This window comes from Brachionichthys hirsutus, unplaced genomic scaffold (genome assembly GCF_040956055.1).
Source record: "Brachionichthys hirsutus isolate HB-005 unplaced genomic scaffold, CSIRO-AGI_Bhir_v1 contig_1472, whole genome shotgun sequence".
NCBI lineage: Eukaryota > Metazoa > Chordata > Actinopteri > Lophiiformes > Brachionichthyidae > Brachionichthys > Brachionichthys hirsutus.
In genome coordinates this window covers 67226-83186 of record NW_027180430.1, presented here as the reverse complement: position 1 = coordinate 83186, position 15961 = coordinate 67226, and the positions used below count along the sequence as shown (strand labels likewise).

The 15961-nt window shown below is 42.2% G+C and overlaps 2 protein-coding genes across 2 annotated transcripts; one reads left to right on the top strand and one right to left on the bottom strand.

The window, feature by feature from the left end:
• The first annotated feature begins 4834 nt into the window (after positions 1-4834).
• Positions 4835-6272, top strand: LOC137914872 (protein RD3-like). The gene is made up of 2 exons (XM_068758368.1): positions 4835-5142; positions 5909-6272. Exons 1-2 carry the CDS (start codon positions 4835-4837, stop codon positions 6270-6272), a joined length of 672 nt encoding a protein of 223 aa, XP_068614469.1.
• Positions 6273-7140: 868 nt separating this feature from the next.
• LOC137914859 (syntaxin-5-like) lies at positions 7141-12412 on the bottom strand. Its single transcript, XM_068758354.1, has 10 exons — positions 12350-12412; positions 11993-12063; positions 11613-11668; positions 11445-11515; positions 11241-11357; positions 10977-11033; positions 10783-10868; positions 9345-9444; positions 8997-9118; positions 7141-8425 (listed from the first exon to the last, which is right to left on the bottom strand). The coding sequence occupies exons 1-10, from the start codon at positions 12410-12412 to the stop codon at positions 8266-8268; spliced, it is 903 nt and encodes a 300-aa protein (XP_068614455.1). The 3' UTR covers positions 7141-8265.
• Positions 12413-15961: the final 3549 nt, after the last annotated feature.

Genomic DNA, 15961 nt, shown 5'->3' with positions numbered 1-15961 from the left:
TATGATGACTGATCGTCATTGCATCTGGAGCGCGTCATAACAGCGAGCCATTGTTCCTATTATTAGATCCACCTGAAATGTTCCTGCAGTGACATTCAAAAGATATCTGCTGTGCAATCTGACGCTACAGCTTGAAGGGAAACTGCACATTGAGCTGCAGTAAGCGTAGCTCAGCGTGAAAACATACGGCTACTTACTCGGCTGTGAAGCTCTCGGCTCTGTCCTTCATCTCTATGGCCCCTCTCCTCCTTTCTGCTTTCTACAGGGCAAACACACAACATACAGATTTGGATCAGCACCTAATAGCAATTGCAAAAACTGAAAGAAGCAGCAGCAGCAAAAAAAATCCAACTAGTTCACCGGTAAGAGAGAAATGGAATGCCCCCCAGAGAGTGACGGGCTGGGAGAGAACAGGAACGCCAGGAGATTACATAACGTCTCTGCTCAAATGGGGCCTTTTGGATTTCCTACATCATTTTCCCATCTATTCTGTGGACTGAATGATAAACAGACTGGATTTATGCAACGTCTTTCCAGCCTGAATACTTGGCAACAAGGTGAAAAGAGCAACATGTAACGAAAAGACAGAGAGAAAAACCAACATAGGGGGTAAACACAGGATCTAAGAGCCATTAGCTTACTGGACCGTACCATTGTGTTCCCAGGGTGACGCTGTATTCCAGCAGGGTGTGGAAAACAGAGTAATATCTGCTGACCGGCTGCTGTTCTGGAGTTTCTCCAGCTCTGCCTCCAGCCTGCCAGGGAAGAGAGAGATGAAGGAGAAACATAGGCATAAGAAAACATAGCAGGGCCAGGAAAAAACAAGAAGGATGACGTCATAAAACTCTGTTTAAAAAATAAATCACTGACATGGAAGACACCGAAAGATGTTAGAAAGAAGGCACAACGTAGAAGATGGTTTCTCCTGACCTTTTGATATCCAGGGTGAGCTTGTTGTTGAGAGTGTGAGCAGCATCTAGCTGGCCCTCATGAGAGCATATCTGGGCCTGCTTGGTCTGAAGGTCCAAGGTCAGGCGCTCGATACCGGTCGCCGCTGCCTTGGCCTCATTTTGTACCATCTGGAGTTCTCTCCGCGAAGACTGGAGCTCTCCACGCACTTCCTCATACTAGATAAGGAAGAAGGGAGGAAAAGAAAAGATTAGGAAAATGTGGTTTTTTTTGGGGGGGGGGGGGGGGGACACAAATTCTGAAATTTGTCAGCAATGGACAGAAATAATAATTTTATTGTGAACAGATCAAATCAGTCCAGAAATTCATCTACATCATAAACTATTGAAAAACAAATTGTGTCATGTTCTGCTCCACTAATCCAGCATGGCTGCTCTTACCTTCACAGTCTGCTTTTCAAGGTTAGCATGGACGCTGTCCAGCTGCAGCTGCTTCTGCTTGCTCTCTCTGGACAGTCGGTCCTTAAGGACCTGGAGCTCCTTCACCTTTTGCAGGACCCGTCCAGACAGTCCCACTGTCCAGTCCTCCTCCGCCCAGCTCATCTCTCTTTGACTGGGCCTACTTGGAGTGGAAAGAAGGAGGATGCATGTGAGAGTTTCTCCTGGATTTCTGAACGTTTTGTTACCAAGGCTTTCACCCATCAGGGAGAGAGAGCGGTTGTCACCCCAGAGCAGCTGTGTGCCGTCCCAGCGCTCCAGAGAGGGCAAGAGTTTAAGTTTAAAATAAATAAACATCTGCAACAACAGGTAGGCGTTCATTCCACTCACATTACATCACACCTGTACTGCAGTGCAGTTGTTTTAAAGTTAAAATATTTAAGCATTGAATTTACCAGCCGTAAATATATATAAAGGGTTAATAACAAGTGAATACAAAGTTTGAGAAAGTAACAAAGTTGGAATGAAGAAAATCCACATAAAGCGTTCGTTCCAGCCCCAAGGCTACCGACGACATACCTCTGATTGTTACCGCTGCACGCAGGTTTAGCCACTGCCTTTCTCTATTCCTCAAAAAAACACGACAGAAATACTACGGAACTGTACACTTTTTATAATACAGCACAAGTTGAGTATGTGCTTTAGAATATACGCTTTTCCTCAAAGCGCGGTGAAATAAGAACATTTTCAGGTGAATGGCCGTCATCTGCCCAACACCAAACTCGAGCCCTGCAGGATGTTAAACACAGAAATCCGTTTGTGGCTTGAAGGATGCAACACCGAAAGTCACGGTTCGGTAAAGCTGAAGCCCAAAGCAAAGCCAAGAGGAGAACTTACTTTACCATTGGATGAAAAAAGGCAAACATCCACAAATTTTAATTTTTCAGATGGAAAACAAATCCAAAAGAGGAAAATCCAAGAATCCTTTTTCACTTTCTTCCACATTGTGAGAAAGGTCATACCGTTGATGACCCTGCTGATGGCAGGGAAACTGTGTGTATGTATATGACACTTCCATGAAGGCTCTTATTACACGACATCAACGTAAAGTAAACAATCAACCAGTTACCTATGTCATAGTCTTTATTCGTGTTTGCCAAGCTAGTTCTGATAAAGCCATCTTTCCCAACTCTTCATGAAGATCTATAATCTGGTTTGCCTTCACACTGGAGGAGAGAGTCGGTGCAACTTACACATAACCGATCACGAGTTTCAGACTGAAAGAGACAAGTTTTATATTTAAGAATAAAAAGTTAAATTCAACGCGCGCCCCGAACATACAAGCCACAGCAGCAGGATGACCCGAGGCGACAGGTTCTTCCTGTCGGCCGGCGCATCAGCGGTCAGTAAACAAATTAGCAATGATGCTACAAGCTAACCCCAGAGACCACAGCAGCAGCACTTACCATTCAACTTGAGTTACACAGAAGCGCCGGGCGGCGGGGAGGCTCACTCGGAGCTCGGATACCGCTGCTCGAAAGCAACAACTCTCTCCAGTTCCTGACGACAATAACCGAACGGCGTGAGAGATGTAGCCGGTGACGCTAGCTCGCAGCGTTCATTTTATCCGACGTGAACCGCGGGTCTCGTGCCGCTGGCAACAAGCCAGGAGAACGTCCCTGGCGCGGGTCAGAGCTGGGGCTGATGACGTATCCGGAAACGTTTTGGGAAAAGTCCATGCTGCGGCGCGGACCTTTACTGCCCTCTAGTGACAGCTCGACGCCATCACAAATCCAGCGGCAGTTTCTGTTTCTGTCTGACTTTTAGCAAGATAACTCAAAATGTTAATAACGGATGTTGATGAAATTTTCAGGTAATGTTCCTCAATATCTCGGTTGATTATTGACCAATATTTATGGCATTTGGCACAGTGATGTAGGAGTGAGGACCTCAATCTCAACACCTAATTTTATCTGGATCGGATCCAGAATGATGTTAGGAAAAAATATTACATTTTAACATTGAATGCGCCATTTACGGATTCAAAAATCTGTTAAAAATACTCATCAACTCCAATTCACGTTTACTTTTCATGGTTGGTGTATGAAGATACCAAAAACAAGTTATAACCTCTTGGTGATGATCCAGATCACCAGGTGGACGGAGTAAATCTAATTATGAGGGGAATGAGCATCTTGGCAGAGGTCTGCGCTCTCTGGGTGATGTACTGAAGGTGTGATTTCATGTTGTGTTGTTTGTTGGAAGACAGCAGTTGCATTGGCTTTAATGTGTGTTTTTTTTAACCATAATGATTGTAGCTAATACAGCGTCGCTCTTAATTACCAAATGCTTTAAATCAATATATCAACATTGTTTGCTTAATAACCAAACTTCTTTTTTTTAGTTTTAAACCTGTAACAAAATCCATAGTAGATAGCTGTAATTAGATTATAATAGTAATTACAATCAGACTCATTCTTCCAGGTAGGCTCTGGATTTGATTGTAATCTGGGATTTGGTGGCTCCGTGCTGAGTGGTGCAGAAATCCAGAAACGAGCCGGCAGTAACCGTTCATACGATGCTTCACAATGCCAGACAGTCGACAGACTGCGAACACCTTTTGGGAAAAGACAGATTACGTGGGCTCTTATGTAATCGTAGCGCAATGCTCGGATGGTTAGTAGTCTAAAGAAACCGTTTTTAGATGCACGGTGCCTTGGTAGCAGGCTAACAGTTTAAAAACCCAAAAGAATGTGCTGGAAAAAGATTTCATGACTGCTCTTCAGTTTAATTAATTAGCCAGCAACCCCATGCCATCGTGTAAATATTCCAACTCCTTCCGTACACACTCTTCGCCCAAGAGCACACTCATGTGGGGTAAGCTCATCTTGTCAGTTGCAGTTATTAATAGAGGATTACATTTATTCTCAATCCCAAACCATGCACCGCTCTCCATGAGCTCCTCACAGAAAGTACACACACCGTCTGCCAAGGACTGTAAAAGGCAGCAAGGCAGTCAGGTAGCTGTGTGCCACCAGCAGCAGTCAGCGTCCCCTTCAAACGTCCATGCTGGACTAGGATTAAGGATATTCTTTACCAGACAACAGGTGGATTTTTCTGTGGGAAAAAAAGAAGACACTGCAGCTTTGTAAATTCAGTTTCATGAAGGTAAGAAAATAATTAAACTTCCACTATAATATTTAGAGCAAGGGCGTAACCAATAATGGTCTTCCTAAGAAAGTCTGGTTCATATTGATCAGCCACCGAAATGTTTGCAGTGCTACACTTATCAGTAGTTTTAGATTAATCTGCCACGATGTTAGAATATTTCAAAGGTTTCTAAGTATGGAAGCTTAAATTCTGATTCACATTTATTAATTTATATTTGTTATTAATTATGATTTTGTGACTATATCTGCAAATATGTAAATCTTTCTTATCTTTATACTGCGGCATAATTCTCCACTGGTTCTGTCCTTCTTTCCCAGATGTTTCCTTGGTCTGCTGTTTTCTCCCTGGAGCCCAAAGTGCCCGGCCAACGGACCTCCGAGGAACTGGTTACCAATACCCTGATGCTCGAGTTGGGGGCCATGGTGAAGCGCACCGAACGCATCCGTTTGGAGCGGGTCACAGAAGGTCGCCGCAGACGTCGTAGTTCCTCCTCCACAGTCGATTACAGCTGGCTGGCCAGCGTTTCAACCCCACAGCCCTATGAGCTCACACCCAACGACCTGCTGCAACTGCAGGGCCTCTGTGCCAGGATCCCTCCTGCACAGTGCGGCCCTTTGATCGGCAGGTGAGAAAGACGGGGATGCACAAGGAGAGAATGTTGTTGTTGATCAACGTTGCCAGAGGTGTAACTGTTACTGACAAAATGGGCCGAGGAGCCAACCGCTATGAAAACATATTTAAATGAAGGAAAAGTGAAAAATTATAACTAAATCCTTCCAAATCTTTATCCAGGTCTGCACCAGGATGTATAGAACCCTAGTCTGGGTCAAACCCTGTCCTTCCATGGACGACACCATTCCGTATTCTTTGCTTTATCCAGGTCTGCACCAGGATATATACTGTTTGCACTTCCCAGCCCATCCACTGTCTACTCTATTCTCTCTGCTGCCTTCTTCTGTATCTGCTGCAAACAGACAGCCGGACTGTTTCCCTCCTCAGGATGTGAAACTCATCTTCTGCATTCCAGCCTAGTGAACTAACATGAATCGTTGCACTGATATTTCATGTGGAGCAAAGACGTTCTGGGTTTAAATGCAGATAGAAATGTGTTTTACAATAACTGAACTGTTCCGTCGGTACCACGGACGGCTACATCTCACATTCACTGCGCTACTCTGTTGGACAAATGCCTATAAATCCATGACCAACACGTAATTGACCTTCCAGCACACTTGGCTGGCTTCCTGTCAGCATAACAGTACCCATTTGTTGGTAATGGCTCTTCCACCCTTATGGTTAAATCGATCTACCTCTGCCTTCCTTTTTCTGGGTTGATTTCCTGCGCAGGCTGTTCATTATACCGATTATTACTGTAATTCCTCCCTCTGTAGGTTCAGGAGATTGGTATCACAGACGGAGCCTGAGGTCCACGAGGTCCCTCGACTGTTCCGCTCCGTGCTGCATGACCACGTGGAGGAAATGGATGGAAACGAAGTAGTGCAGGACACTGTCTTTGAGAAGCAGCAGCGCAGCAAGAGCCTTTCCTTTGATACTTTCCGCACCAAATTTCGCACAGGTCAGCTCTTCAAGGGCGGTGGCATGACAGGCTCCAGGGGCAATCTGCAGCAGGAGGTGGATTGGTCTGATGAGGAGGATGGAGACGAAGAGGAGGAAGCCATCAAGGCCAGGGCGAGAAAGGGAAGGAGCCGGAGCATGCCAGAGATCAGCCCAATGGAGCAGAGTGCACAAGCATGAAAGACGGCAGAGAGGAGGACTGAGAGGGAGGCGAGGAGCATCCTCACCTGCACACGACCAATTCCAAATTGTCACAAATGTGGTTCGTTGATGAGTATAAACTGAAATGAATATTAATGCTTCCTGGAAATCAATCCAGTACATTTCACCCCCCCACACACACACAACTTCCACCCAGCTAGTGACACTGAAACATCCCCCGAGTAATTAGGATGCATCATCTGGGGACCATGAAATATCCAGTAGTGCTGAGACATTGGATCAAAGTTGCAGATCTACCAATCAAGAGAAGCCATTAATGGACTGAAGCTGCTCAGATGATTAATAAATAATTTGTCCAGTGGGAGATTTTCTTGAAGAGCTTCGCTAACCTTCACGTTCGTAGGAAAAGGAAACCAACTCAACAGTTTGGCTTCAGATCTCCTGCTGTTAGAACGACCATCGAGCAAACACTTTTAAATAAACTGGCCTGACCTAAACTGGTCTCATTATTTAAATAACTTATCTGTACTAGTTGTTCCTTCACCAACGTGTGATTTGTTGTGGATTAAATCACGACACATTTGAACCAGTTATATTAAATGTGTATTTTTGAGTCTCGTAGCCCTGCTACCAAAAGGAATCAAAGCGATGTGGGCATAAGTACTTTGTGGTTGAAGGGGTAAACTATGTATTAATACAAACTGTCCGGGGCCTGTACCACGACGAATATATACTATACATCTTAGTGGTGTAAATTAACTGAATACAAGACAAAACTGCTCCTGTTGGCACTTCCCCCATGACTTAGCACCCTAGCACAGCGCAGCTAATTATATCACCCCTGACTAATCCTCTTAGTCCAATAAAATCTCAGCCATGAATGCCAGTACCCCATTGTTTTATTAATATGCACTTTCCTATCAATACATCATTCTCACTGTTCATACTTGTTAAATTGAAGTCAAGGCATTTGACTAAAAACACTGGGAACTATATGAAGAACATTTCTTTTTAAAAAGCCGTGGTCATTTATAACATCCGGTACACAAGATAGTGAAGGACGTGAAGCGACTACATCAGTGAAAGAAAAATGAGTCACTTCATTCGTAGGCATTGATCACCCTTCATGTTAAAGCTGGATCCTGATCAGACACCTCATTTCTATATGGAGGTCCATCTGAAGCCCTAAATGTGCCGCATTAACACTGTCCAACCCGTTTTATGATTGACAGTCAAACCATTTGATCTAAAGCAGAAGCTTCACAGACGTCAACATTTTTCTCATGCCTGAACAATCCCAGCAATGTTCCCTTTAGCTGGCTTTCACTACCTCCTTCCATCAGGTCACAGACCACCGAATGTATTTGTATCGTGTCACAGTTCTCATTTGGCAAATTAAGTCTGAAAGCAAAAACAAGAAAATATTTCACATAATTACCAAATGGCAAAAGTGAGGAATTGTTAGCGAAACAGTCGTGATCTTCAGTCCAAAAAAAAACTAAGAAGCAAAATTAGCCGAGGTTAAATTCCAGTTCCGGTGTTAGGCTTTGAAAAAAGAAAATAGTATTGCATGACAAGGAAAAGGGGATGAAAAAGAAAAAAAACACCAATCAATTTAAAATTAAAAAAAGACGGTTTGCAGAATCAAACCAAAGTTGATTAAATTATAGCCATTTTGAATAATTGGTCAAAGGTACAATAAAGAGCAGTATTTGGCTTGCTATACAAAATGGGGATTTCAGATCTTCCATTCTTCCATGCGGACAGGAGTTCGACAATTTCACTCTTCCATGAATTGTCAAATTAAGACAAAGTGTCTGTGGCTTTGGGGAAAAACCAGCAACAACAAATAGTCTGTTTAATCAAAGAGTCTCCCAAGCCTCCATCAAACTGCCTCTTTGATAGAGAAGTCTGTCCTTCAAATATGTTCTCTGGACACGCCGTCTCAGCACAGCTTGAGTTTCACTTCCTCTCCATACAAGTCTCCTTTCCTCAGTCGCTCCTGTATCATTTACGCGAAGAAGACGACAAAGACGATGAAGAAGACTATAAGGACGAGAAAGATCTTGATCATCAGCCAGCGGTTGGAGGAGACGGACTGGAAATATTTGAGGATCTCAGTATGGGCGGCATCCACATTCATCTGTGTGTCCTCCACGTTTGTGTCAATCCTGCAAAGCATGTTGCATAAATTAATTTTCTCAACATTTCTGTACAACAAGTTCCAACACTAAGCCGATCAAGGAAGCAGTTAGAGTACATGCAGTCTGGTTCAGTCCGACGGCAGTACTTTCTGCGGTAATTGCTATGCTACTCAAAGCTTGGTCACTCCGCACCATTCAATGCGTATAAATACTTTTTCTTTTGCCAGCCCAGCGACTTCCTGCAGTCCATTTGTCTGCTAAACGGAAAAGCTTTGGGAAAACGCCGCGGCTGGAAATGATATAATCTTGGCATGCAACCACCCACAGACCAAAAATGATCTTGGTTTTTACTTTCAATGTTTTGTTAGTATTAAAAACATGATAAAAACATTACCGGTAAGTAGCTAGCTCTCAGACAGAGCTTTTTACCTGTCTCAGGCTTTTGCAATACAGACAAGACCAAAGTATCGATTTTCTCTAATTCTCAGGAAGCAGGAAAACCAGCATTCTTCCCAAAATGTCCTACTCTTCCCAACTATGAGCTCATCATTCACATATTCCCCCCCTCCCTCTCATCTTAGTTAAATAAGTTAATTACCTCTGGACGGTCTCCTCCTGCTCTTTGACCATATGTGCCAGCTGCTGGAATATAGACCCCAGTTCCACAATGGTGCTCTCAATGTTTTGCATTGTATCTGCACGGCTCTGGATGTACGAGTCCTGAGATGCACCATTTTAAAGGAGAGACAAAGATAAATGCACAGGTTACAAATATTCCAAAGATTTTAGATGAAAATTCCCGTAAAGTTTACAGTGGATAATGTACGTTAAGCAGTAAAGAACAAATCTGTGAGTCCAAGGATTTTTAGCAGATGCGTTTTTGTGCTTCAGGGAATCATATCTCTTCACCACTTTTCTGAGTCTGACAAAAATGCCAAAGGTCTACCTGCTCATCGATAAGCTGCAGCTGCAAGGGGTTCGTCTGAGAGTCCATATCAATGGCCACATCCCCCAAACTCCTGGACTCATCCTGCATCAGGACAGAGCTCTCTGAAAAGAAAGACAACAAGCAGAATACGTGCACCTGTTAAACAGAGAGAAGTCCTCCATGGTGGAGGGGAAAAGCAGAAAGATCAGCGGGTACTTATAGCAGCTACTTATACCCGCTGATCGAGTCAAACGGTCCAGGGAAATACCTTTTAAATTTGAGGTTGTATTGCCCTGGTAGCGCGGCTCACGAGCTGCATGCGGCTCCTGGGCCCCTTTTTTGCGGCTCCCTAAAATATTTTTTAATTCTTGCATTATAGATGACCAAATACAGTAAATAATCATTCACAAGGATCTTGAGCAGCACCCTATTAACAACAGCTGTTTGAAAGGTCCACTGCCAGTCCCAATGCTTCTGATAATCTATTAAGCCTTTGTGAGTAAGTTTCAACAAACCTGATCAATGTAAATCACATTATTTAAGGAAACAGACTAAAAGGTACATGAGAAATGTTAACAAAATAACTTATGATGGCAATACATTTCATAAGCATGTATTTTCATTATCATGAGCAGATGTATAGGTACACAATTTTAAAATGATGTAAAACTATTTATTGAAGTATTGCTTTATGGCAAATGTTTAGATTATAAATGTACAGCTGAAATAATTACACTCTATATTGTCTGCGACAGATAAAATTACCGGTACAGCAATAATTCAACTCATTTTCATTTAGATTAGCTATTTAGTACAACTAAATATTCTGAAAATTGCAGTTTAGATGCAAGTTTAAATTTGTAAATGGAAATTTAGCCTGTTCAGAAACATTTGGACGGTAGTGTAAATCTTTTCACAGGACGTCCTTGAGCACCTTATGCTAATTAGAGGGTCTCCGGTTGAGCCGAACATTTTGCTATTTATTTAGTTTAGGTGGGAAAATGAGCAGGAGACAGACATGTTGCATATGTTCTCAAAGCCAAAACGAAGAATCGATAAAGACGTATTCACTCAATCGTACTTCCAGCACAGGCTTCATGATAGACGAAAAGATGATGTGTGTAATTTTATGGATAATAATCTCCAAATTTGTGACGACTAATGTATAATTTGAGAGGGTGCAGAATGGGACCAAATATTTTGACAGAAATCTACATTTATCCTCGTCTATGTAACTAAAGATGATCTATAAGTCGTTACTGAATGGCAACAGCACTGCTTGCTGTTATTGAGTTAACTTTAACAATACTCAACTGGAGGTGAAACAGGTTAAGAGTACAATGGAGTGAACATGAATGTACATTTGCACGCCGTGTTTAGCTTTCGGTGCTATTTAACGCGAGACCCCTTGTGAATATCACACAATCTTAGCCTGAAGCCGAGATTTTGATAGAACTTACTGAAGTTGTTGGCCATCATGGGGGAAGCTGAGACAGGAGGCTGGGAGAACTGTTCTCTCCTGCTGCGCTGCTGCTTCAGGTTCTGTGGTAAAATGTAAAACAATGGAGGAGAATTAACAAGACCCGCTACAAAACCTACGGTACACATTTCTTTGTCCTTGAATGTTAACTTGTACTAAATGTCTCTCACCTCTGTCCTCACTTCTAGGACCGATTTGAAGTCATTGGACATTGAAGCCAGCTTGGACTGAAAAGGAAGACAGAATTATTTGAACAGAGTTTGGACAGGAATTCAACATTTTTTAAATTGCATGATTTCACAGAAACAAAAACACGAGACCCGAAATGACATTCAAAATGCCATATTGCAATTTTTTTTTTTTTATCCTTCTGATTTACATGCTTTAAGTTCCATACACTTTGACTAACATTAATGAGGCCTTAATTAATTTACCTGTAACGACACCACTATAGTGTTGGAGTGGGTTTGGATATGTCTGCCCCCCGGAGCGCTGCGGGACCTCACCAAGTCTTGTAGCTGTGCTATCTGTTTGTTTAAACTGTTGATATCCTGCAAACATAAATAGATAGATTTATCATGCTACAGATAAGACCTGCTCTGCTCAGAATTCTTGTAGAGCACAACAATTCAACCCACCTGTTTGATAATATACGTTAGTTCCTCTATCTCCACGGCCTTGTCGTCAAACAGAGATTTCCTTTTTGCCACTGAAACATCAAAACAAAAGCATGGAGAATCGGCACTTTGGACCCAGACACAATAAATCGGGAACACTTATAACCATTACTTTAAAATAACACTTACAAATAGTGAGCTTTTCCAGTTTGGCAAATGTGTTGTTCAAGTCTTTTCCAATTCTCCTAGAAATAATCAAACAACAAAATGTGGATTTATGTGTAAGCATACTCCGAAAGAGTATTTCAACGTTACTGGGTAACTATCCGTTCCTATTCTTAATGAGAGATGCATCCCTTTGGTTTCAGCGCTACATGCATCCTGGGTTGCCCTCTCTGTTCTGTGCCATCCTCTTAACATGTTGACGTGCAATCTCTCCTCTGAAACTCCACATTAATCTGCTCACTGAACTTATGGTTAGACAAGAACTATGATTTATAATTAAAAGCATGCTACAAGCTCATTCGAAGATGCTTACAGTACTCCGTGAAGCACCGTGAATGACTTACTTTGCCATAACCGTAAAGTCACTGCGTTGCTTGAGTGCATTGAGGATTGGCTTCGATGCCTGGACTCCATTCTGCAAGAGACGTTACAAGCATGAAGAGAATTTACATTTAAGAATAGATGCTGAGCAGTAACTTTCACTATGATAGCAAAGGAGTGGGATATTTGTTTTTTACAAGATTAGAGAGAAAGAGCCATTATTTGAGGATTGACAATAAATAATATCTTATGGAAATATCAAATATGAATGTATTTGTCACAAAACAATGACAAATGATTAGACTCCTCTGTGGAGTTAAACCTACACACATGCATAACAGGTAATAAAGAACAAAAAGAAAGTCTAAAAATGATCATACCGGTCTTCCCTGGAGAGATTTGCAGGCCGACTGGAACTCGAGGGTCCGGTCACGGCACGTCATCGTGGAAGTTGTTGTGGGTCACCAGCACGCTGAGGACCAGAGATCACTGGGGAACGCCGGGCTCCAGTCCTTGTGTCGTGCGGCCAAACTCACATCCACGGCGGAGTATCCTCCCGTGACGCGTTCACAAACATGTCTGGGGTGTTGAAAAGAAGACACGTCGAGGCTTTCAAGCTTATCGTCGGACCAGATCAAACCAATTCGATCAAGCGGTTCGAACACGTCAGCTAACAACACGGTTCCCAGCTGGGCTAAGAAAGACATCGATTTATGCGCAACAATCAAACTGTCAACGCCAAAACAAAACACTGCCACAACCGACAACGAAGCCAGGTGTACGCTTCGGTAAGAGCGATTATCTGGACCGGTTCCGAGAGCAATTTACCGGCCGCCGACACACAGCTGATCACGGCCTGACCGGCTAACCGCTAACATTAGCTACACAAAGCTATCCTGGGTTTAAAGACGATGTCCCCTTGCTTTATCCGAAGTAAAATTCGACTTAAAGTGATCATATGGTGATGAATCTTAATTTAAATAAATAAACGTTTCTGCTCATACTCACTTGAAATGACATTATATTATATTTCGATAGCACTCGACGTTTCTGGTAAAAAACTAATCGAACCAGGAGTTAAAGTTCCTGTAAACGTCATATCCGGCATGACGTCACTGCCACGTACGCTTTACCAATGTAGAAAATCCCAGCGGGCAAATTTTATTACCAGCAGGGGTCGCCATATCTCTTGATTAGCGTATTATCTTAAAAAATCAAAAATAGACGTGAATTTAATTTAGAATAGTAGACTTTTATTTTCTATTTTTGAGGACGACAAGAGAGCAAAAAAATAAAAATATGAAACGGAAATTATAAATCAATAAAATCTAATTCCGGTTATTAACAGCAGTTCAATAAAACCACTCAGTGAAACAGGTAAGAATAAGGCTGCGCTTTCCAGATTCCATCAAATACATGGTGTCACATTCAGACAGATTTCGTTTTTGTTTATAATTTGATGTTGTTTATAACTCATCGGAGGCTAAAAGTCCCATCTGTCTCTCAGGGCACAGCGATTAGCTGAAGCAGTAAGGTCTACAATGGAAATATCAGTAAATAGATGTAGAATTAAAATTTCCAATGATGAGGAAAATGAAGCAGAAAAAAACTATATTGGAGATATTTTTGATTGAAAAATATTTGCCTTTTGAACACATATAACCTTCATAGTGCATATGAAATACTTAAATAATTCTACTACTGCTACTACTACGACTTCGACAGGTTGCACTCACTCACACAAAGTATCTTGCAGATGAACTGCAAAAATTCTACTCTTGATACTGAGCAGTGGCGTTACAAGTTTGAGCAAACATCAGGTACACTAAATATTTTCTAGGTGGTGCTGTTATGCCTGTGTGCGTGTAGAATAAATAAGTATTTAACTGAGAGGGAGCAGAGGCAGAATGAGCAGACAAAGAACATGATTGGTAGCTGCCTCAGATGAGTCGACCTGCAGGTATAGTATGGACAGAGAGATAACATCCTGGAGGTTCTCTGATCTCCTCGCGCTCCTACTGGTACCTGCATCCTCTACCTGGCAGGAGAGAGCATGTCCAGACCACAGCTATGCCCTCACCGATTTACTGCTAGACCCTCAACCGCAAAATCTCCAGGCCCCACTCCTCCCTATATGCCGTGCACCAGCCCTCACCACTCACTTCGTCACCACTCCCCTTCACCCTTCATACTTACCTGTAAGCCGCCAGTCTTATCTCCTCCTCTGAAACATTCTCCTTTATCCTTACACATGTTATGTGATGTTTTTGCTGAATAGAGCTGAGCATTAAGAGAGGAGGTTCTCCCTAGAAGATGCATTTCTTTTCACGTTTTCTCCTGTCAATAACATGCATTTCTTCAACCCCTTTTTGTTATTGATTCACATAGTTTTTCTAAGAAGAGACAATCATTGTCTTGACAAATGATGATATATTTCACCACCACCATCAAATGAAAATTCCGTTTGTTTAGTGAAAACCTAAAAATATAACGTATAATTTGAATTTAGTGCTAATTAAATGTGACCATGGTAAACATTTTACTGACAAAACAACATGTTAGCTTGTCGACATTAGCATGTAGTGAATAAAACCTTAAACGGCAAAGAAATGAAGGTTTTTTTCCCACGTAGATATATTTCTGAATTATGCCACGCATATTGTAAACACTGGCAAACCTGAACTTAAACTGATTATTCTGGCCAATAGCGCAAAACAGTTGAAAGTGAAGAGAATAGATGTTCTTATAATGGCCCCGTTCACACTAAATTGTCAACCTGTTGACTTAGAGGGTTACTGTTTCCCATGCTGTAACAAGATCTGTAAATCTTTCATCAAGGTTGATGTCCTTCACTGCATTGACACAGACAAGGCCTGCGGATCCATGTTTCTGTTGGAGATAATGCTGGTTATTTGCTCTGTAAAATAAAATAAAAAAAGTTCTTTGTATTCACATGAGAGTTTTTAAAAAGTCACTTCCCCGTCAGATTAACAGATACCGGCAAACAGACATGGCTGTTCTTTACACTGCACATATTGAACTCAGTCACTCTCTTTCTTGCTCAGTCTCACACACACACACACACACACACACACACACAGGAGTGCTGATACCATCAAACAAAACACACTTGCAGTCCAGATAGCGTCCAATACCTGCTTCAACACAGCTGCTGCTACAAAAGCAGGGAGGAAACCATGGCTGCAGTTTTTTTAAAAACACAACTCTGAATGCAGAGAAAGCAAGGTGGAAAAATACAGGAAGTACTGATACAAGTTCAAAGACTGGGAGATGGAAGGAGAAGGGGATGACAGCGACGGAGGGAGGCAGACAGGGAGAGAGATGTTAGCCACCCGTTGAAAATACAGTCAGATTAATATATGACAACTGTAACAGAATACTGCAACAAAATACTGTTAGACAGTGACAGTATTTCTGCTTCTTCATAATCCTCCAGAGTCATGATATATTTTGGGTGGGTTTCTTATGATCGCAGAGCTTTAAATAAAAGCTGGTTTTATTGAGCAGAAGCATCTTCTCCATATTGAGATCCATGAATCACTCCATCGTTTTCCTCTCTCACTCTCTGTCTCCCTAATCTTGCAGCTATATTTAGTTCTGGCATTATGTTCTCCCAGCCAGACAAGTTGGCAGCAGCTTTTCATGCTTTCTCCTCTCCTCTCCTCTCCTCCCTGTAAAAGGCTAATGATGACATCATCGTCATCACATATATTCCAGTGCTTGGACTAGTGCAAACAGGTACTGTATATGTTAATAATACACAGATCAATTCTCCACTCTCAGGTTCTCACTTTCTCTCACTCACTTCTAAAGGCAGAAGGTTCGTTGAACAGCAGCCAAGAGCTGACAATAGTTTAGGGTTTCCATGGAGAAATACCAATCTGGTCCTTCCATCCATTTTCTGTAACCATGGACAAGTTACCAGTTCATCACAGGACCAACGCTTAGAAAGACTAGCAACCCAAAGGCAA